The sequence below is a fragment of the Delphinus delphis genome, chromosome 13 (assembly GCF_949987515.2).
Source record: "Delphinus delphis chromosome 13, mDelDel1.2, whole genome shotgun sequence".
Lineage (NCBI taxonomy): Eukaryota > Metazoa > Chordata > Mammalia > Artiodactyla > Delphinidae > Delphinus > Delphinus delphis.
Genome location: NC_082695.1, coordinates 50,966,745 through 50,991,202, shown reverse-complemented (window position 1 = coordinate 50,991,202; position 24,458 = coordinate 50,966,745). Strand labels below are relative to the sequence as shown.

Genomic DNA, 24,458 nt, shown 5'->3' with positions numbered 1-24,458 from the left:
AATTATGGTATGAGAAGGATGTTGGTTTACTTCACGCAGCCCATTAGCCCCATCTTACAAAAGTCGGGATTAATGTTTCACCCACAGACTTGGGATACTTCTTTTCATATAGTAGTGAGTTACGGTCAAGGCAAGCTCACAACTCTGCTCATGTTTTGGTCATTTCTACAATTATACGTACTCTTCCTGGCTGCTGGAAAAAAAAAACATTATTGAACTTGTAAATCCTCATTGACAATGCTTTACATTCTTTGTAGATTTCACTGGGAGTAATCGATCGGAATACTTTTCCCAAAAAAGTGAACTGAGGAAAAAGGAAGTGGAGATGGGAGAGAAATAAAAAAAAGAAAGAGTGTGGAAGCTATGGGAGAGGTGAATGGGAAGATGAAGGAGGGGGAAGGAAGGAGATGGGGAAGGCAAGAGGGAAGTAGGGGAAAGATAAAGGGGACAAAAGAATAGTAGAAGGTATGAAATGTGTAAGGAAAGTGTCTGGCGTTTTATAAAGCACTGCCCAGCTTGAACCCAGGCAAAGGGAGTGTTAGAAGGTTGACCGGGAAGATGGGGGCAACGGGGACAGCTGATCTGGCTGAAGGAGAAAAGGAGTGACGCTGGACTCAGCGGGGCAGACAGGCCAAGACATGGAAGCTGGAGTGGGCCACACCAAAGAACACATCCTTGGAGCTGGACAGAGACCAAAGCGATCAGGGGGACAATGGGCTGGGAGTAATCAGCACAATGCCTCTTTCTCCCCCATAGAAGGAAAAATTATTGCTTAAAAAATATGAAATATTGCTACAGGGAGTAAGAAACAAACCAGAAAGTGGGAAAAGCATCTTCTTTTAGGCGTCCAATAAAATAAGTATTAACCATATGCAATGGTGAAGGCATGTGATTTAATTTTCAGCTCATTCTTTAAAAAATCTTAAAATCTGTCTTACCTGAATTTGTTTCTTTCCTCCCGTTCTATTCTCTGCAACCTTTCTTCTCTCTCCTGTCGCCGCCTCTCTCTCTCTGCCGCCAAGGACTCTTGGTGCTGCCTAAAGGATGACGTGAGAAGACCACTCAGTGATGACCTAAAGATACAATGAGTTAATGTTTGATTGGCTTGTCCAGTGATTAAAAGTACTAATGCAGGAATCAGTGAGTCCTTGGTTAGAACTGAGGGTCTGCTAGTACCTAGGTAATACATGGGGAAAATTAATGAGTGTCTCAGGTCTTCTGTTTCAAGATCTTCATCTGTAAATGGAGGTAAATAACCTGCTTCATGTGCTCAGAGGACAGAAATGTGATAATGCATATAAAATACTAAGCAACATGCTTGGCATACAAGCAGTCATCAATAATCAGTGCTATTATTATCAATAAGTATTCTAGGAATATACTTAAAATATATATACATTATTCTCTACACACACACACACATTTTAAAACTGGTCTATGATAAGACTTTGATGAGCTGGAATCAACATTCAATCTAAAACTTTTCTATTTTACATGTACTAAAAATATTTTGCTATACACCAGTTTCTCAATATACCTCCAAAAATAGTTATGTCATCTTAAAACAAGATGTTGGGATGACAGATAAGGAGAAAAAGACAGCAATGGTCTGAAATCTGAATGCAATTAAGGAAGTTTCATTCCATGTCAAGAAGCATCCATGAACATGCAGCTTATTCAGGGGACGGCACTTGACTCTGGTAATACCACACAAACAATCTGGACCGTTCACTGAAGATGCTGTGTCGGGGAAGGTCAGCTGTGTGACGGCCTCAGTGAAGAATCACAGGAAATGTTAAGTCAGGAGAATGGGTAGAAGGCAAAATTAGATAACTACATGGAAAATAAAGAAGAGGGTTAGCTGGTAAGAAGAGTCTGTTGGACCCCTGGGGAATAATAAACATAATCTGTTACAGACAATTGGCCCTTCATTTATTGAGGGGGAAAAAAAAACTTCTAAACTAGACACAAATATTTCTAATATATAGCTTGGGTAATAGCCTACTTGAATTTGATGAAAATATACCTGTCTGGTGGGGAACACAAGGTCCTCCCAGGAGAAAGATGTGACTCTTGCATCACATACATTCTGCCGTAAGTCACACAGCTGCTCTCCCTAGAAAAGGTGAGTCACCTCTGGATATCAATCAGAAGTGGGAGGAGAAGTAGAGGGAAGAAACCACTATCCCCAGTAGCTACAGGGAGGGAGTAACCAAATCCTATGTAAGCAGCTTTTGGCAGGAAAGAGCTCTCTGCAGGAGAGAGCTCCTTTTGTCTTGTCACTTTAGCAAAGCTATATTGTAACTAACCTTAAACCAGGAGCCCCCATGCCCTACTCATCTCCGGCCCAAGCATACGTTTTAAACCTTTTGATCACACAATACCTTGCTTAACCTGTTGGTTCTTTCCTTAGATCAAAGAAGTAAAAATGAAGAATAAGTAAGTAACAGATGACTAAATCTTTTCCCCAGCTTCCCTGTCAGTAATCCTATGAACAAACTGTTAAAACAAGATAGCATCTAAAGAAAGATTACAAGGAGTTGACAAGCCTGCATGCAATGGGAGATGGCAATGAAGCTGACCCCCTATCTCAATGATTGAGATTACTCCCCCTTTTTCCCTTTAAAAATGTTCATGGCTGAGCAAAAGCTTCAGAGTTGGTTTTGAGACATGAGTCCACCTCCTCCCCAGGATGCCGGTTTTCTGATTAAAGCAACCTTTCTGTTTCTACCAGCACTTGAATCTTTTCTTTTTATTTTTAATTTAATTTTACTTTTTAAAATTAAGTTTTATTGGAGTATAGCTGCTTTACAATGCTGTGTTAGTTTCGCTGTACAGCAAAGTGAATCAGCTATACGTATACACATATCTCCTCTTTTTTGGATTTCCTTCTCAGTTAGGTCACCACAGAGCAATGAGTAGAGTTCCCTGTGCTACACAGCAGGTTCTTATTAATTACCTATTTTATACATAGTAATGTACATATATCAATCCCAATCTCCCGATTCATCCCCCTTCCCCCTTCCCCCTCCCCCCACCCGGGGGGGACATCTGTTCTCTACATTTGTGTCTCTGTTTCTGCTTTGCAAGTAAGTTCATCTGTATCATTTTTCTAGATTCTACATATAAGCGGTATTGTACGATATTTATTTTTCTCTTTCTGACTTACTTCACTCTATATGTCAGGCTCTAGGTCCATCCACATTTCTGCAAATTGCACAATTTCGTTCCTTTTTATGGCTGAGTACTATTGCATTGTATATATGTACCACATCTTCTTTATCCACTCTTCTATTGATGGACATTTAGGTTGTTTCCATGTCCTGGCTATTGTAAATAGTGCTGCAATGAACATTGGGGTACATGTATCTTTTTGAATTATGGTTTTCTCCAGGTATATGCCCAGGAGTGGGATTGTTGGGTCACATGGTAGTTCTATTTTTAGGTTTTTAAGGAACCTCCATACTGTTCTCCATAGTGGCTGTATCAATTTACATTCCCACCAACAGTGGAAGAGGGTTCCCTTTTCTCCACACCCTCTCCAGCATTTATTGTTTCTAGATTTTTTGATGATGGCCATTCTGACTGGTGTGAGGTGATACCTCATTGTAGTTGTGATCTGCATTTCTCTAATGATTAGTGATGTTGAGCATCTTTTCATGTGTTTGTTGGCCATCTGTATCTCTTCTTTGGAGAAATGTCTATTTAGGTCTTCCACCCATTTTTTTGATTGGGTTGTTTGTTTTTTGATATTGAGCTGCATGAGCTGTTTGTATATTTTGGAAATTAATCCCTTGTCAGTTGCTTCATTTGCAAATATTTTCTCCCATTCTGAGGGTTGTCTTTTCATCTTGTTTATGGTTTCCTTTGCTAAAGCACTTGAATCTTGAGTATTGACTTTTGAGCAGAGAGCAGCCAGACCTAAGTTCAGTAACACCTATATTCTGGGCTCACTAGGCAGCTACTATAGCACCTTGGACCTGTAGGCATAGATAGAATTTTATTTATCTTTCATATAAACAAAGTCCAGACTAGCTTGTGTAATTTCTATCTTATTTAAGATACTGTTACCTATTTATTTTTCTGTTATATACAGCCAAATCTAATCCACGATCAGAGTGGAGGGGTTTCTTATGCCACTCACACAGTGATTGAGAGAAATTGTTATGAATGTAACAGACTTGTTTAACTTGATTAATAGGTTTAACCTAGCAGATGACCATATATAACCTGGTGCCCCAAATTAAAGAAAATGCAATCTTCTCAAATACACAGGAACTATTCAAAAACTGATGGTCAATTCTGTGACAAAGTTCAAGCGTGAATGAATACCAAGAATTGGTTTTCATGTGGGCTACCTTCCTAATCACAAAGCAGTTGAGTTAAAAATAAATAATAAGAAGATACATCTGAAAAATCCATATAATTGGAAAAATTTAAAACCTTTCTAGTTAACTCAGGTCAAAGAAGAAAATTAGAAAACATTCAAAGAGTATCATAATGAAAAGACTATATATCAAAACTTTTAGGATGCTTCTAAAGCGTAATGAGTGAGCAACTCAACAATTTGAAAAGCAAGAATGTAATAAATTCATTACTCTTAGGAATAGAAGAGAGCTTTCTAAACCTGACAATGGGTATTCAGTAAAAAAAAAAAAAATTTAACTATGGTAAGCGTCATTCTTAATGCTGAAACATTAAGAGCAGTTTAACATTAGAAGTGATACAAGGATACCCCCAGAATTGCCTGTATTTGAAGTTATTCTTAGCCAGTACACTAAGTAAAACAAATAAAAGCATAAGGAAGGGAAAGAAATACGTCATTATTTGCAGATAATATCAGCTTTTTAGAGAATCAAAAAAAACCCTACAAGTTATTAGAATTAATAAGAGTCTAGCAAGGTTCTCAATATAAAACGTACAAATAGCAATTGTATTTTCATATATCAGCAACAATTTACCAAGTTAACCACAAGGTAACTATGAATTACTTAATTATATGAAAGACATTTATAAAACTTTATTAAAAGACCCAAATGAATGATAATTATATCACATTCACACATAGAAAGATTCAATACAGTCAAGATGCCAATGCCAATTCTTTTTCAACTTATACAATTCTAATACAATTCCAAATCAATTTTATTCAACATTCCAAAAGGATTTTCCATGGAACGTTACAAGGTGGCTCCAAAATTTTTATGGAGGAACTGAGATCCAGGAATAACCAAGACAATTTTGAATAAGAACAAAGTGGATCACTGGCCCCACTGTATATCAAGCCCATTCTAAAACCACAATGATTAAATGTGAATGTGGTCTTGGTGCAAGAACAGAAACATGGAATGACACAGGCTCATACACATACGGAATCTTGATTCATGATAGATGTGTCATTACTTATCAGCAGGAAGGAAATGAACTATTTAACAAATGGTGCTGAGACAACTATTAGCTACATAAGACAAAATACAGTTAGCCCTTCCTCATAGCAGACACAAAAATAAATTCTAGGAAGTTTAAGTGAAAACGTAATAAGCAAAACTTTACAACTTCTAGATATTAGGATAAGAATTTTTTTCGACAAGAAACCCAAAAGGGAAATCAAAAAGGGAAAATTTAATACATATGCATATGTTAAAATTTAAAATTTGTATACATTGAAAGACTAAGGATAAAGAAAAGCCACAGCCTGGGAGAAGCTAACTATAACACATACAAACCACAAAGTATTAGTAAACTCAATACAAAGAGAACCCCTCTAAATCAGTATGAAAAAGACAAACTACCCAGGGGAAAAATGGGCAATGGAAAAATGAGCAAAAGATAATGGGCACTTCACTGAAGAAGAAAATTAAATCGCCAATAAATATATGAATGCTACTCATCTTCACCAGAAATCAGGGAAAGGAAATGTAAGCTAAACTCATAGTGAGATATTGTTTCACACCTCTCAGGTTGAAGATCGACAAAAATTAGTGCCTGATGACACTAAGCACAGAACGAGACAACAAGAACTCCTATATATTGCTTCTGGGAGTCTAAGTTGATAAAATCATTTTGGAGAAACTTAATACATTTGAAGATGTGCATATCCTGCAACCCAGCAATTCCACTTCCAGGTTTATACTAGAGTAACCTTTGCATGTATAAGGATGACAGACATGTACAAGAATACAAAATATTACGCCGTTTTGTACTGTTAATAGCTAATAATTAGAAACAGCATAAATATCTACAAATGGAATACTCTATACTTGAGCAAATGAATGAAATACAGTGATACGGACTAACTTGGATGATTCTCAAAAGCACAATATATTGATAGTGACAAGTAGTTTGAAGAACATGAACAGCATGCTATCATTTTTATGAAGTTTAAATACATGCAGAGCAAAACCACACACTATTTAGGGATACATGATATTTAGAAAAATATAAAAACATATATGGAAATGGTAAACACCAAATTCAGGGTAGTGGTCATCTCCAGAGAAGAAGAAAAGAGATGAAGTCTTCAATTTTATATATAATGTTCTTTATTACTCTATAATTTCTGTAATTATCTACAATTTTCTGTAAGCCTGGAATACATTTTTAAAATTCATTCCACTTCTCTTTAATAATCAAAAGTCCTTGGGTAGACAAATAGCTCACAGTTAATATAAAGTATCTTTGAAGCCCCAAGCTAGCTGAACATTAAAAGTTATGTCCAATTACAAAATTTAAAAACAAAACAAAAAATAAGGTACCCTACATAGGACAATTATTTTAGGCGAATCTGATTCTAGCTCGGCTCCCAGCCTGCCCTGTGTGGTGGTCTTCGTAAGGATCAGCAGCTTCATCTCTTGAGTTCTCTTTTCAGAGTGAGGAGAGAGAAGCTCTTGGGTGAGGAGCCAAATAAGGACCTTGCCATTTCCCCTTATGCTTCTGACTTTAAATTTGTTCTTCTAATTATATCAGCTTGTTTCAAGAAAACTTCATGCATGGTAACTTAATAATGGGTCATTAGTGGCTATGCTAATGAGGTCACAGTGAAGCTTCTCTATATCATTCATTAACATCATTTCCTTGTTTCAAATGAGAATATTGCAGCTTGTTTAAAATCAGAACAGTATTAGAACTCGAGAAGGTAAAAAGTGTTCAATCTTATCTAGTGGATGCTGTCATTCCTTCCTGGGTGCCTCTAAGGAAAGGGAATGCAGATGATCCCCTGTCCACTGAGACGCTGCAAAGGCAGACCTCGTGTTGGCTCTGAGGCCAGTGTATACCAGTGAACACACAGGCAGGCAGTGTTGACAACACGTGGAGGCTCTTTCCTTTCAGAACTGAGATGTGAGCTGCTAATGCAAAGCAATGAAGACTGGTTCCTCTTTTCCTAAAATGCAGCAAATGCCTTCTACAATTCAAGATCCATTCTTTTGGGTGCCCTAACACAGATTCCTATAGCAGGAAAGGGCAATTAAAGGGCCTCACAAACATACAATCTACTTTGGTCATACTGGGAACAAAGAGTTATACATATAATATTAATAACTTAAATTCCCCTCGATCTCCCTCTACCTAGATAAGCCAAACATGTAAGAGTATAAACCCTGGCCTTATAAATCCTATTTCTGGAAATAAGCTTACCTATAATACCAATGCTGGAATGCATTCAAACCATACAAAGGGAATATCCCAAATCATTGCTAGAAAAAATTAAAAGAAAATACCCAAACACCAAAATTCAAGGTAGTATGGTGAATTTTTCTCTTTATAAAGGCATCTTTAGCAGATTTTTATCTTTCATATTCAATCTTTCAGGAAAATGGCCAGGCTGGGGACAAGCTAAGGTGTAAAGGAATAAGCACAAGGCTTTGGATTGAGAAAACCTGAGTATGGCCAGTCATTTTTACCTCTCTGAGCCTCACTTTACCTGCTTGTAAAATGGCGATAACAATACTCCCAACTCATGAAGTACTACTGGTTTACATGAGAGTGTGCCCATGAGTTTGCTTAGGACAGCATCTGGGCCACAGTAGACACTGAACACACATCACTTTATGTTGGGAGTCTAAACTCTACAGATGCAGGGGAGTTCCAGCCTGAGGTTCCCAGCCTCAGGGGCCAGAGTGGGATGTGGGTTTGATCTGAACCTTCCCATCATGGCTACAAGCTGGGTCCATCATCAGGACTGCGTGCCACCCGGAATGCACCTGGAAAGTTGAAGTCATCTAAGTTACACCCAAGGCAGCTGCAACCAAATGAAGCCACATAAGAATGCGGGTGGCCAGAGGCCAGAGAGATTTTGCAAGGGAGTGGATGATATACTCTGAGTGAGAGGAACTGCAGTATTTAATCTTGGCCGTAAAAGTCTCCAGGAACTGCCCCAGAAATCCCATCTGGTTCAAGCCTCCCTTGCTGGGACGTCTGGAACAGGAACTCGATTGCACTGAAATATGGTTGATAATAATAGTTAACATTTATGGAGACAATACACTGTGCCAATTATTTTACACAAAATGGCTCTTTTAATCCCTACCACTTCTTGTACTAAGTTCTATTATTATCTCCTTTATAGATGAGGAAATTGAGGCACAGCAAAGTTAAATTTAGGATGTAGCAGAGCTGAGCTTTTAAACAGGCCTGTCAGGCCAGAGCCCCCATATTGACCTATATTCCTTCTGTCCCCACACCACGGGTACTTAGTAAAGTACCATCCCTGTAGTACTTGCCACAGTACATGTCTCAGCTTAAATATTTGCTTTTTTTCATTTCTTTCCTAAAAATGACCACTACCCTAAATTTGGCCTTCATCGTTTCCATATATGTTATTATATTTCCTCTTGCAGTCTAAGTTTCTGGGTCAGATCCTATTTTCTCATTCATCTCTGCATCCTGGCACTTAGAAGAGCTGCATGACTAGTCACCCAATGAATCAATTAGATACTGAATAATGAGGATGTATTAAGTCACAGTAATCTGTATATGTTAGTCTGCATGTGTCTACATCCCCAGCCCATTCTCTAAGGGAAGATACATGATGAAGACCTGCTGAGATCATGATTTTTGCATAGGACCCTGTGCCCCTGGCAACAGCTAAGTGAATACAGAGTGGGTTCCTGCCCCAAAGGTAGGTCATCCAGAGGCAAGCTGTCTAGCGGTGTGTGAGGCTTCTGGTGTAGAAGGACGAGCTAATCATAGTCGTGCATCCAGGACTTTAAACTGGAAAGCAGGGAGAGATTATGTAGCTGGGAGAAGCAGAAGCCAAAGGGTCAGGGGGCATCAGTTAAAGTTGTAAGAAGTAAACTATTGGACTTTATAAACATAGCTCTGGTCCTGCCTAAAGCTAAAAACATGAGGCCTGCAAGGATCAAACTTTTATTTTATTTTATTTTATTTTGGCCACATCGTATGGCATGTGGGATCCTAGTTCCCCAACCAGGGATCGAACCCTCACCCCCTGCATCGGAAGCATGGATTCTTAACCACTGGACCACCAGGGAAGTCCAAGGATCAAACTTTCTGAATGAATCACATCGTAGAACAAAGCTCAAGAATATTTATAGGAATCCAAAAAAAAAGATAATTTACAAGGTGTGGCATCCATTAAGAAATGACCAGGCAGGCAAACAAGGAAGAAAATACAACCCATAAAGAAGAAATAAAATCTATCAATTGAAAACAATCCAGAAACGACATAGATGATAGAACTAGGTGACCAGAACATTAAAAGTTATTATGACTACAGTCCATAGATTCAAGAAGTTAAAGAAACTATGAACATGTTAAGACATGAAAGGTATAAAAAAGAGTCCAGTTCAGATGATCTGAATAGACATTTTTCCAAAGAAGGCATAAAGATGGCCAAGAGGCACATGAAAAGATGTTCAATGTCACTAATTATCAGTGGGATATCAGCTCACACCTGTCAGAATGGCTATTATCAAAAGGACAAGAAATAACAAGTGTTGGCAAGGATGTGGAGAAAAGGGAACCCTTGTTCACTGTTGGTAGGAATATAAATTGGTGCAGCCATTATGGAAAACAGTATGGAGGTTCCTCAAAAAATTAAAAACAGAACTACCATATGACCCCAAAATTCCACTGCTGGGTATGTGTCCAAAGGAAACAAAAACACTAATTTGAAAAGATATATGAATCCCTATATTCATTGCATCATTATTTACAATAGTCAAGATGTGGAAACCTAAATGTCCACTGGTGGATGAATGGATAAAGAAGATGTGGGAAAAAAAAAAAAAAAAAAAAAGAAAGAAGATGTGGTATATATACACAATGGAATATTATTCAGGCATAAAAAAGAATAAAATCTTGACATTGGTGATAACACAGAAGGACCTTGTGAAATAAGTCAGACAGAGGAAGACAAATATCACATAATTTCATTCATATGTGGAATCTTAAAAAGCATTTTGAACTAAGTGAAAATAAGAACACAACATGTTAAAAATATGTGGGATGCAGCTAAAGCAATACATAGAGGAAAATTTACAACACTAAATGCCTATATTAGAAAAGGCAATAAGTCTCAAATCAATGGCATCATCTTCCAACTTAGAAAAATAAGAGCAAATTTAACCCAAAGTAAGTAGAAAAAAAGGATATATAGAGAGTAGAAATCAATGAAACATAAAACAAAAATATTAGACAATTAAGTGAAACCAAAAACTGATTCTTTAAAATCAATAAAATTGATAAACCTCTAGCCAGACTGATCAGGAAAATAGAGAGAAGACAAAAATTGTGAACTTTAGGATTGAAAGAGATACTAAAAGAATAATAAGGGAATATTTTGAACAATTTTATGCCAATAAATTTGACAACTTAGATGAAATGGAAAAATTCCTTGAAAGACAAAAACTCCTAACAGTCACTCAAGAAGAAATACATGACCTGATGTGGATTGATAGCAGATAAACATCTATTAAAGATATTGAATTTGTAGTTTAAAACTTTCCTATGAAGAAAACTCTACTCCCAGAGAGCCTCCCTGGTGAATTCTAAGAAATATTTAAGGAATAAATAACACTAATGCTATGCAAACTCTTCTAGAAAGTTGAAGAGGAAGGAAAGATATTTCATCTCATTTTATGAGGCCTACATTATTCTGGTATGCAACCATTTTGGAAGGTAGCTTAACAATTACTTACAAAGCTAAACATGCACCTACCATATGACTGAGCCATTTCATTTCTAGGTAGTTATCCAAAAGAAATGAAATCAAATTTCCATACAAAGACTTGTACACAACTATTCATAGCCAAAACTGGAAGCAACCCAAATGTCCATCAACAGGTAAACAGATAAATTGTAGTATATTCATACAACTGAGTACTACTCAGTAATAGAAAGGCATTTACTATTGAAACATGCAACAAAATAGAGGAGTCGCAAAACAATTACACTAATTGAAAGAAGTCAACCCCTCTCTAAGAGTACTTACTGCACGATTACATTTACATGAAATTCTTTTTTTTTTTTTTTTGCGGTACGCGGGCCTCTCAGTGCTGTGGCCTCTCCCGTTGTGGAGCACAGGCTCCGGACGCGCAGGCTCAGCGGCCATGGCTCACGGGCCCAGCCGCTCCGTGGCATGTGGGATCTTCCCGGACCGGGGCACGAACCCGCGTCCCCCGTATCGGCAGGCGGACTCCCAACCACTGCGCCACCAGGGAAGCCCACATGAAATTCTTATAAATGCAAACCAATCGATAATGACAGAAGGCAGACCCATGGTTGCTTGGGGATAGGGAGGGGCAGCCATAATCACAAAAGGGCATGAAAAAAATGCTTAAGAGTAATGAACTTGTGCATTATCTCAATTGTGGTAATAGTTTCACTGGCAAAACATATGTCAAAACCTAGGTGCAGGGCTTCCCTGGTGGCGCAGTGGTTGAGAGTCCGCCTGCCAATGCAGGGGACGCGGGTTCGTGCCCCGGTCCGGGAAGATCCCACATGCCACGGAGCGGCTGGGCCCGTGAGCCATGGCGGCTGAGCCTGCGCGTCCGGAGCCTGTGCTCCGCAACGGGGAGAGGCCACAGCTGTGAGAGGCCCGCGTACCTCAAAACAAACAAACAAACAAAAAAAAAAAACTTACGTGCAGTTTTTTGTATGTCAAGTATACTGCAAAAGCTGTTTAAAAATAAATGCTCTTTTGGTAAGTTTGAGTTAAGTAAAATCTTATTTGTGAAAGAAGCAAATCTTCAACATTCCTTATTTTAAAAAATTATAATCTCTGGTTAAATATTAACAAAACCCAAACTAAGTTCACAAATTGATATTTGAAAGTATCACTTAATTCACAAGTAGGTAATTTAATATGAAGACTCAGAGGTCAATAATAATAATAAAATGGTAATTCAATGATGCAGAATGGCTGTCTTTACAACCTGGCTATGAAACTGGGGTGACCCAATCTAATGATCACAGGACAAGAGGTAACTCTGGGTTGTGCCCGGTTATAAAAGGCACTTTGCTTGCCTTGAAACAAGAAAATGGCAGAACCTTTTTCACACCTTCAGGGTCACATCCCAGCTTTCAGGATGAAATGAGCAAGCCCCAGAGGCAGCCTCAAGAAACAGGCAACTTTCCTTCATCGTCACTGCTACAATCCTGGAGACAGCTGTCATCAAAGATGGGGATGTGGATTTAAAGGTTCCTTCTGCTCTCCTTCTCCAGCCTGTCACACACCATTTTGGTGCAGGTCTGAGCTTCCCGGCCACAGGAGGAAACAGCAGGGCTCCCAGAGCTGCAGTAGAGACTGGTCCCATGGGCTATCTCATGGACTGTGCTGGCTCATGCCTGAAGCATGAAGCCCTCCTCCATGCCTGGCTGGCATCATGCTTCAGCCTGTCCACCTGCCCCTTCTGCAGGCCCTGAGCCCAAGCATACAGCAGTTCTTGCCAGTTCCCTCTTACTTCCCACACTACTGTCCAAGACCAAGTGAGTCCTCCAGCCAGAAGGAGGTCAGGCCTCTCCTGTCACAGGTCCACCTCGATTAGGCTTTATAATTAACTCATTCTCCTGACAGCTTCCAAAAGCACTGATTGCCACCAGCCCCTCCTATGTCCTGCAGTTTCTGGGCCTTGCTGGCTCGAACTGAAGCCCATCTTTCCAGTCGTCCCCCTTCCTCTCCACTCCAGGCCAACTTACCCCTCCCCTGCATGCCCGCCTCTCCTCTGAACACCAAATGTCTTCCAAACACAATCTCCCAACTCTTCCAGATCTTCAGGATCATGACTTGAAGAAAGATGTGGAATCACTCTATTTTCTTATCTCCCTCTTTACCTCCCTTCCCCACCCTCGCCCTCCCACCAGGCAAACCTAGGGACAAAGTGCAATTTGCCTTATATTGGTGACTCAGTTTCCCAGACCTCTTACTGGAGGTGCCAATCATGAGGATGGAGGACCGGTGCTAGGCTCCCCACACTGACGGCCTGTCTTTCTCCAGTTCTTCTATGACGGTTCATTTTCTTCACAATACTGTCTGCTGATGCTTTGCTTACCTTCTGTTTCTGCCACTAGAGTGTAAGCTCAATGAAGTCAGGGACAGGGTCTGATTCAATCAATGTTGGATTCCCAGGCCAGCACTCATGGCACACTGTGAGCACCTGATAAACACTCACTGAATGAAATGGATGAGTATGTAATGTGTGTGTGCATGTGTGTGTGCATGTGTGTGTGCATGTGTGCACGTTCACAGCACCTAACAGTCAGGTTTCCAGTTGTCACTGGCTACCATGGTTTTGCACTAGCATTGTACAAAGACTAGAGAGTGAAAAAGGGTAGGAAGGGGTGTGTGTTTCTATCTCTATCTATCTAGATATCTATCTATATTTCTATCTATATATGTGTGTTTACACACACACTTTCCAAAATCAACCCAGAAACCCAGTCTCTTCCACTATAATAGTAAAGCTTACTCACTCGTGGCCTGGCTTTGTGGGAAGGAGCAAGGAAATGGGACCAGGGACCCAGAAACATTTTCTGAAGGAGAAATCTTCCCCATCCTTCCTACCCATTTTCTCTCTGTGATCTTCTTACAATGCCAGTGCAAAACCACTGTAGCCAACGACAACTGGAAACCTGGCCGTCGGGGGCTGTCCCACTGGGAGAGGTGCCCAAGCAGGGATGATGGCGCAGGGCTAGGGCTCAGTTTATAGCACAAACAACTGTAAGTGTCTCCAGGTCTGTCGTGTAGCTGTTCTATCTGCACTATTTTGATGAATGATATTTGCACTTCCTTGTTACAGAGCTCACCTACCTCTCTTACACACACACAATGTTCTCACTTCCAAACAAAATTACAGTATATACCTCTTAAGGTTGCTATAGATACCCTTTAAGTAAACAAGGGTGAGAGAATTGTCTAATTTAAAAAAATCTATTCCTGGGAATTTCCTGGCAGTCCAGTGGTTAGGGCCTGGAGCTTTCACTGCCAAGGGCCCAGGTTTGATCCCTGATCGGGAAACTAAGATCTTGCAAGCTGCACAGTGCAGCCAGAAAAATAAAATTAAAAATTAAAAAATCTATTCTAACCCCACTTTCCAAAGGAAGGAAACAGGATTAGAAGAGATTAAAACTGCTTATACATTTGTTCACCTGGTTATTTGACAAAGAGGTAGGGGGCAGGGCAGTGAGGAATAGGGAATCTCATGCTGGAGAGATGTAGAGAGGAGACGCCCAATAGCAAAGCAGCCAAAAGGCTGACAAAAAGGAACATAGAACGAGCAGAAAGTGCTTCCCTGCAAAAGCAAACACTTTTATCTTTACAATTCACATGTATGTGGATTCTCCAGTCCTGCTTGTCTTAAGGATTCCTGAATCTTTAAAAAAAATGGCCAGTCCAGAAATGTGAACCATCTTTATCCCATGGCTTTGTGGAACCCAGGTTCACTACCCTCAGACCACTGTACGTTTGTGACCCTTATTTTAGAAACAGAAGGATAAACACATAATGATTCAAAGGGCTGAGAGCTTAAATTGAGGTATATGAGCCCATAAGAATGTCACAATTCATTCTGCCTGAGGAAGTCAGAGGAGTTTTACAGACAGATGTCACCTACTTGGATCCTGGAGGATGAGAAGGAATTGACTGAATGAAGAGAGGAGGAGGCTGGTCAGAGGACAGAGCAAATATGAAGGAAGGGGCCTCAGGAGAGCCTGGTAGCACTTGTGTGCAGTTGCAGTACAGTGAGGATGGGGACGCTGATGGCTGATGAAGCTGCAAGGTGCATGCAGGACCCAAACGCGAGAGATCCTAGCGATGAGGTTAATCAGGTTAGGTTCACAGATAGGCAGTGGGAGGCAAGGTTTCTAAGCAGGAAATGTCAGATCCATATTTCAGAAAGGATGGGAGACATACATCACTGCACTACATAGTCCAGGCATGACACAGATCTCGGACTAAGTCTACGCTAGTAGGAACGGTGAGAAGAAGTCGGATCTAAAACCCACGTGGGCTACCGCAGAGCCCAGGTCCCCTAATGCCCACAGTCACTGTATGAAGCTGCCATCAGGGAGCCAGACACTACTGTAAACTCATTCCGTCAGTGGACCAGCACGTCTCCTCTTGTGCACTCTGGATGTAACACAATGGATTAATCAGGACCACGTTGGGCCTTCCAGGAACTCATTGCTTGTAACAAGATTGCTATCAGGAACTAGCAGCAGGCGAGTAGGAAATTTACTTGGTGCAGAGCACCAGGAGCACACAGCTACACAGCCTCTTGGTTTGAACCGTAGGGAATCTGTCCCTGTTGGTATCTTTTTCCTTCTGTTGGCCATTGTGGGTTCTATGCCATTAACTGTGATCACAAAGAAAGGCAATGCCTTTTATCCCACTTTACATGCTAATCAGGATTGTCTCTGATATTTTTTAAAATCTACTTTGAGCAATTTAAATTAAAAATAAATTAGTTATCCATTTTATACATATTAGTGTATATATGTCAATCCCAATCTAATAAGAACCTGCTGTATAAAAAAATAAATTAAATAAAATTCAAAAATTCAAAAAAATAAATTAAAAATAAAAATTTAACTAGAGCCCATTGGACAATGGAGCTCTCAACTCTACTGACACAATGTTTGAAAAAGTACTGTGTAGACCAAGAGATGGAACACAGCCAGCAAGTGCTTGGGATCCAGAAAAATACATGGATCATATATTTGGAAAAAGCAGTGATTTGAAAACCAGACAAGTAGAACCTCAAGGCATACGTAGATACTAGCAAAGGCCAGAAATAATAAAAGCCAAAGCAGACTAGAACAGAAAGACACAAGCACCCAGACACCCATACAGAGCAGTCCACATGGAGGAGAAAATCAGGATGAGGGAGACACAGGTAGCAGCAAATTATACTCGGGGCAATGGTCATTGGGCCTGCAAGCAGCTAAGAACTACAAGAGTGAAAGTAACTGAAGATAGGCAGGAAATGCATGGAAACGGAGACTTTCATTCAGAGGGAGGAATTATGGTATCAGTGGTAGGGACGGGTGTCCTAGGGGGTCACAGGAAGTGAGGGGGCCTTGAGCTCAGTACAGCAGGCTCCCACTCTCCTCGTCCTAGCTGCTTGGTCCCAGCTTCCCCAGATGTTCCCATTCTCTTTATCGCAGCACAGTCAACCACCATACAAAACCCCACAACAGCATATGACAAAAATAACGGACTATTTCAAGGTAGCACATGATACAGTCATATTCCAAAAACTGGGAGGAAGGGGGGCTCCTGACGGCCTCAAACAGTTGATCCATCCGAGAAGGTGGGCACCAGAGGAGATGGGAAATGCTCCTATGGGAACAGCTTGCACAGACACATGAACGAGCCCATATTCCTGTTGGTATATGACAAATCGATAGGGAAGTGATGGATTGTTCACTAAATGGTACTCAAACAAGTGAAAAAATGTAACTTGGATCTCTGCCTCATACCATATGCCAAAATAACTTCCAGATAGAGAAAATATTTCCATGTGAGAACTGTAGCTATAGAAATAATAGAGGAAACCATGGGAGAAAAGGCTGTCCTCATAAGGAACACTAAACCCAGAAGATAGAAAAGATTAATAAACTTGATTCCAAAATTTAAACCGTTCTGCGTGGTAAAAACACCATAAACGTTGTAAAAAGATCAACGACTGAGGAAAATAATTGGTTCACCTATTGCAGTTTATAAAGAACCTGTATACCTCAATAAGGAAAAGAACAGTGATCGTGAACCAAAAATTCACAGAAAAGGAAAGGTACCCGGACATATGAAATCATGCTCAATCACATTCATAGTAAGAAATGCAAATTTAAATGTTAATGACACACAACTCTTCACTACTGGGGGAAAATGGTTGACTAGTTGAACACCACCTCTTTGGCAGAGGTGTGGGGAAAAAAAGCTCTCTCACACACCTGTGGTTGAGAACCAAAACTGGTACAATCTTCACGAAGAGCAACTTGGCAAAAATCGATCAAAATTTTAGAAATACAAAAACTTGACTTACTGAATCTATTTCTGGGCTTTTATCCTAGAGATAATCACACATGTGCAAAATGACACATGGACAAAAAGACACATGGATAAAGATTACACTGCAGTATCGTTTGTAATAGCAAAAGATTAGGGCCCATCATTACAGGACTAGGTATGTGAAGAAGCGCCCAGAGAACAAAGTATTAAAAAGAATGCAAAAGCTACAAGGATTGCTGTGGAAAAAGAACCTAGATATGTTTTTAAGTGAAAAAGCCAGATGCAGAGTAGTTTGTGTAGTGTGTTACTATTTGTGTAAAGCTATATTAAACACATATATGCTGATATTAACGTAAAACATCTCTGGAAGTACACATAAGAAATTGCTACGAGTGGTTGCTTCTGGGTAGGAGGAAGCTTCACTTGCACTGTGCACCCCTTCACACCTTTCAAATGTTATACCGTGTATACAGTACATGCTAAGCCCATATAAACAGTAATACAACAGAATGAAAGTTGCAACCTTTATTCATCCCTTATTATCCATTTATTCCCAAAGGAAGTGTCACCACTAATATCTGGGCTTATAGTCTTCCAGGAAGTCAGAAAAACTCTGCTGGGACGACTATACAAGGCAGACAATTCCCAAACTTCTAAGGACTCCTGACATTAGTCTGTAAAACAGGCAGGTGATTGCCATTTACAGTAGACAACAGCGCTATTGTAAGGGGGAAAGAGAGCAGAGTCAATGCTTACGGCACATACTGCCAGGTCTACAGGGAAGTCCTCCCTGGCCTCCTAAAATCTCCAAGGTGTACCCACTGAGCTCTCAGCATCTTCACCTGCTCATCCCCCCCACTCCAGGGGGGCCTCATTCCCAGAGCACTTACTTCCTAGCCCCAGCACAAAGACTGACCCGCGTCAAAGCACCTTCAACACCCCCCCCCCGCCCCGCACTAGATTTACCATTCCCCCAAACTCCCTCCGTAACTGCTGTCACATCACCAGACAAGCCTCCAGCTGCCACTTCTGAAAAGGCCACCAGATGGGGATGGCGCCGCAGGGATGGAGAGAGGATGAGCTCTGACCAGAGCCGCAGTGACTGTGCTGTGATTATTGTTTGCTCGTTTGTTTCATTTGAATGTTTGAACGTGAATGGTTCAAATAGTCTTGTAATTTTGTTTTCTTTTAAAAAGAAAATATTTAGAACATTTCCACTCAAAAATCACATTTTCAAAATTGAAGCATTTTAAAAGTCTGCTTTCATTAGACAGTTGCATCTTGTATCCCTGAGGGCTTTTGCAAATAGTTCCGGTTTTCTTATTTTGTTTTGTTTGGGCACAACTCAAGTTGCAATTTCACGAAAATCAATGCTACACTCTCTGTTTCGAGAAGAGCCCTATAAGTGAAGCTGTACTAGGAGATGTGGAGATGGATTCGTTTTAATACCCCTGCCTTGATTTAATTTATATATTGTTTCTTCAGTTCTTCCTTTCTAGGTTGATTTATCATTCCGAGTTTTACTAACATCCAACACACTCATATGCTTGGGAAAAAGATGGAAAACTCCAAACTCACAGTGATGCCCAGCTGTAGTCCCAAATCGGGCTGACTTGCCTGAAGGAGTGTTTTAGTTGGCCTGATTTTCCTAGGACTTCAGAGAAGTAAGACTTGCTTCCAAATCAAGGGAAAGGATTTCTAGAACTGCCCGGTACTGCATGGGGCCCTGTCATGCTGTTTATTAGTCAGGAGTGTTCTGACAGAACATGTGGGTTCTCGTTGCAAATTTGCAAGTGTTCATAATAGCTCAATGTCTTTCCTAAGAGTTTTCTTTTCAGTTTCAATAATTATGGGTATTATAAAACACCTCAATGATAAATCTTACAAACTCTACTGAAGTATATACCTCGGTAAAAACAATCATGTATCTTAATAAGGCAGAAAATATTTGTAAATGTAAAAATGGATTATGGATGACGTCCAAAGAATCCTGTTATTAAATAGGAAAAAGAAAAAAATAAACTATGAAAATATACATTATCATAAATACAACTGACATAATATGCTTGGGTGGTAGTATACAAATATGATTTGGAGTTGGGGCCCCTTTGATTTTTCTTTTCTTTAATAGTCACAAAACATAAGCTAGCAAGGTAAGAGTAAGAAGTGATGATGCAGCCCGGCCTGGTGGCTTCCTGGCCTTAATGAAATGGCACATCTGATGTTTCAAATGATCCATCACATGGTTTTTCAAAGTCGCAGATGGTGATAGTTGAAAAAATCATGCAAATGGAAAGGAAGTAGGGAACTCTTTGAAGCTTTCCTTGCTAGTGGATACAGTGGATGTAATGAATTTCCTATGGTGGAAGTGCACAGTAAGAGAGAACAGGACGGGCCCCTGCTGTCCCCAGTGACTGGGTCTCAGCATGCAGGCTCCCTCTAAGGAATCTTAACCCAGTGCCTTCTTCAAGCCGAGGACCACTGAGTTCTCACCTCCCCAGCTCCTGGTGCATCTCCCTGGGTGTCAGACAGACCCCTCAGGCCTTGCGTGCCCCAAGATGAACATCTCCATCCTCGATTTGCTTCTCTTCCAGTATCTTCTACCTCAGTTCCTCGTTTCTAACACCCACAGGCTCCCGCAAGCCTGAACCCTCACTTTGCTTCCCCTGCTCCCACCCTCCCGGCAGCAGCCAACCCGCTGATCCTCTCAAGCCCCAAGGCCTCTGCCCTTCTTGGTCATGGTCACCTCTCTCAGACTCAGAGGCAGCTTCTGGCGGTCCCTGTCTCTGCAGCCTCGCCCCACTGGCTCCTTCTGCACTGTTGACAAATTAGAGAGCATCACCAGCTGCTTCAAAACTCTAAAGCCCCAGGGCCTTAGGATGAAGACCAGCCTCCCCCCAGGGCACTCTATCCTCTCTGCAAACCAGCCCCTTCCTTCCTCATTTAATCCCCCAGCAACCCCAGGGGACACTCCGCCAGCCCCCAGCAGGGAAAGAGACACAGACAGCAGTCCTTCAGGGGCCTGCACTCCTGGAACAGCCCAGATTGGACCTGGGTTTCCAGTAGGCTGAGGCTGGGACTTCCGTTAGGACCTGGGAACAATGTCCCCCAAAGGCCAGGGCTTGGGAAACCTGCAGACCTTCTATCCTTGTAACTTCTCAACTTCAGGGACCTCCAAACTGTTTTCCAACCAATGAGTGGATAATTCACCTGGATACTTCAACTCTGCCACAGCCCAGTCCCAGATACCATGGGGGACACAGCAATGAATGGAGCCTGGTTCCCTGCTCCCAAGGAGCTGGCAGCCAAGCACGTGCGAGGTATGTGATGTGATATCAGTCCGACTCTCATATGCCTCACTTCAGCCCCAAATCTCACATCTAATAGGACAAGGGTTCTCTTTACTGGTGACCTCTCTGGGAGCACAGGCAACCTCAGCTGATCCCCAGAAGAGGTGCCCTAGGGTAAAGGGCAGAGAGTGTCTTCAGGGTAATCAACTTGTTACCTTATTACCAAGACCAAACTGAGCCTAAATATGGCCAGCCCAGCACCACACTGGACTGTGGAGCCTGGGATTTTGACACCATGGGGTTTATGCACCATCTTAGAAGTTACAGGTGATGTGTGGCCAGGTAAACCCCATTGGACAGCCCTTCCTCCTGGGGCTCTGTATCCCAACCAAACCCCCAACCACCAGCAGCGCTCAGCAAAACACACTTCAGAATGCACAGGAGACGATTGGAATTTGGAATACAGATAGAATTTGTTTTAAATTCGGGATTTGAGGCAAATGACTTCTGTGAATTGCTCGTCTCAATATCTGATCAATCACGAGCTGCTGGAAGTTATATCTCATCATCATACATTGTCGCTTCCCGCTGGACCCACACGGTGGGGTTCACACAAGGCTTTCATGTGTACTTTTTCATCTGCTCATCAAAACCAGCCTCTAAGGTAAGGGTTGGCATAAGGGGCATCTACCCTCAGGGATTAAATAACTTCCCACTGAGTGAGCTGGAACCCTAGCCTGTGTTCTCTAACTCAGCACTCTTGCCATATAAGGGTACCTGTTTTTAATTGTTCTAAGATTACAGGTCTTCCCTTTCCCTTGTAAACACATCCTGTGCAATCATTCACTTCTAGGAGTAATAATCAGTTCATTTCTGGTGGTCTAATTAGTACTCTTGCCAAGTTACATTCCTTCCATGGACCCATACAATTTGTTTCTCTTCTGGTAGGTCCTGGTTTAATAACACAACACCTTAACAGGCCCATTACCTCCTGATTTACATAAAATGAATCATTCAGAGATGAAAACTGATGTGTATAAGACAAATCGCATGGTTTACACAAAATCTAGAACAGTTTTTAAGAGGTGAATAGAAACATTCACATTTAAATATTTTAGAACAAACTGGTATACCTATCTATAGTATGTAGGGAGATGAGACAGTATTACTGATAAAATATCACCTTTAATAAAATAGTTACTTAGTACACAGTGCGAAAGAGACAGAAAAGATTCTTACCTTTGGGCTATATTCTGTAAAGGGAAATATTTCAGATTATTCTTTTCATTTACACTTTTCCTTTGGGCCCTCTTAATCAAACTGACTCCCTTCACTTGAGGACAGGGAAGTCATCACCATGCTTCTTCTAAAACCCACCTTTCCAGCCCGGGCTCCTGTTGAGGTGAAAGAGGTGACGTGAGGGTGATGGGCACATTGGATCCAGACGAAGGCCTCGAGGAGTGATGAGAGTTGTTGCCAAAGTTGCTGTATCTGGAGAGTGCAGAGGTTTAAGTTGTGGGGCAGGAAGGGACAGAAAAATGAGTACCAGTCAATAAATGAATAACACGTGGCAAACTATGCTAATTTTTGCAAGAAAAACAGGTCTGGAAATGCTAGCACTGTTAGTGATTACCCTAACTTGAAGAAACTAGTAACTTCTTTGTTTTATTTCTCATCAGAAAAATTTCCCAAAGTCGAAAACTGTTAGGCAGCAGGGTTTATGACAAAGGGTTTAAATAAAACCCTCATATTTCCTTTCTTTTTAAGTGTACATTAAAACTAGTTGCTAACATAAATCAAGAATCCAAATTACTTTCAATTGAATCTGAAGATTTTCTTGCCTCTCGTGGTGGCGCAATTAGCATTAATTGCATCAAAGGCCTGCAGAAAATACCAGATGATTAGCTAAAGAAACATCGGATTAAAAATTCTCCTTTAGGTGTTTCTGAATCAATTTCATCCATTAAATGCTATAATCTCATCACATGCCCAAGGATCAAGGAGAAACTGTCCCCAGACCTTCTAGGCTGGCCTGCTGCTTAGAGGTGCACGTATTCAATGTTTTCATCCAATATTTCCCTAGAACCAAAACTATAGCCACTAGGTTTAAATGAGCTTTTATCATTTCCCAGTCATCTCTAACAAGTTTCAGGATTTGTAAAATTCTAGAGTTTTCTTTGTTTTTCAGAATAGCTGTTCTTTAGCTATCTATTTGTATTTAGCTATCATGATCAGAGCTTTGCCTCACAACCTCCTCAGCTACAGGGTAGGGCCGACTCCTTCTTCTAAACTGGTGAGGACACAGTACTGGAGTGTGTGGGACCCCAAGGGTCACTATGATATAAGTGCACAAAACCCTTCCCCCATGCAGTGAATCCAATATAAACTCCCACCAACTAACCTAGAATTGCTAATTCTAGGAAGCAATTTGACCTCAAAATGTGGATACCCCTTGACCAAGTAGGTCTACTTTTGAGGCGTTAACATAACTTTATGGTTATTTATATACTAAAATATCACACAGGAAGATACTCACTGGAGCCTCATTGAGATCATGGCAAAAAACCAGAAACTACCCAACCAGGTAACAATGTGAGAATGGCTAAGAAAGTATGATGTAACATTCGTCAATGGAAGATTACACAACCATTAAAATGATTGCCAATTTATAAGTGATAACATGGCAAATGTTTATAATGTACGTGTACGTGAGAATGTGTGTGTGTATAAATATACACACACACATACTGCATGTAACATCAAGATGTAATATTACACATTGAGTTTGATCACAATTGTAAAAAATATTCTTAGAGGTTAAAAACCACGTGTAGAAAAATGTAAAAAAACAGGCCATCTTTTTTTTTTTGGTGGTACGCGGGCCTCTCACTGTTGTGGCCTCTCCCATTGCGGAGCACAGGCTCCGGATGCGCAGGCTCAGCAGCCATGGCTCACAGGCCCAGCCGCCCCACGAAATGTGGGATCTTCCCAGACCGGGGCACGAACCCGTGTCCCCTGCATCGGCAGGCGGACTCTCAACCACTGCGCCACCAGCGATGCCCAGGCCATCTATTTTTAAAACTGGAATACGGAGATGAAATTTCAGTTTTCCTTAATAAATTACATTATTATAATGGGAAATAAAATACTTACATTATCCCAAATCTATCCTGTGTTGCTAAGTCTGGTGTGTTGGCTGTTGCTCTTCTAATTTGCTTATTTGGTATCATGTGTCAGCCTCTGCTAAGTACCAAGCACTCTGGCAGGCAGATGGGGACTCACAATACTCCCCCACCATCCTCCCCTGTTAACATACCACCTTCGTGGGACTTGGTTTCTGGACACTCATCTTCTCATCTCTTAAAGTCCCAACACTCTACCTGTCCAACGGGTTGTTTACTGCTTCTCCAAGTGAGTATTGGTTTGATTTTTTTGAGAGGGCCCCCAATTATACAAATATTGAATCACTACGCTGTACACCTGAAGCCAATATAACATTATGTCAATTATACCTAAATAAAAAAATTAAAAGAGAGGGCCCCCAAAACCACAGGCCACAGAGAAGACAGAAAAGCAAAGGATGAGAATATACAAAAGAAAGGAAGCAGCAGAGAGGGGAGCACAAGCTCAGCAGGGAAGAGAGCGAGAGAAGCAGGAGGCAGTGGGCCCCACTTGGGAGGGAAGGACGCTGCCCAGGACCT

General features: G+C 41.0%; 1 protein-coding gene across 1 annotated transcript in view; it reads right to left on the bottom strand.

The window, feature by feature from the left end:
* FHOD3 (formin homology 2 domain containing 3) overlaps positions 1–24,458 on the bottom strand; it is a 493,214-nt gene that overhangs the window by 117,246 nt on the left and 351,510 nt on the right. Inside the window, exons 11-12 of the mRNA XM_060029530.1 lie at positions 22,135–22,248; positions 939–1,073 (exon numbers count right to left, since the gene is read on the bottom strand). Coding sequence (XP_059885513.1) covers positions 939–1,073; positions 22,135–22,248 — 249 coding nt within the window. The remainder of the gene's footprint in view (positions 1–938; positions 1,074–22,134; positions 22,249–24,458) is intronic.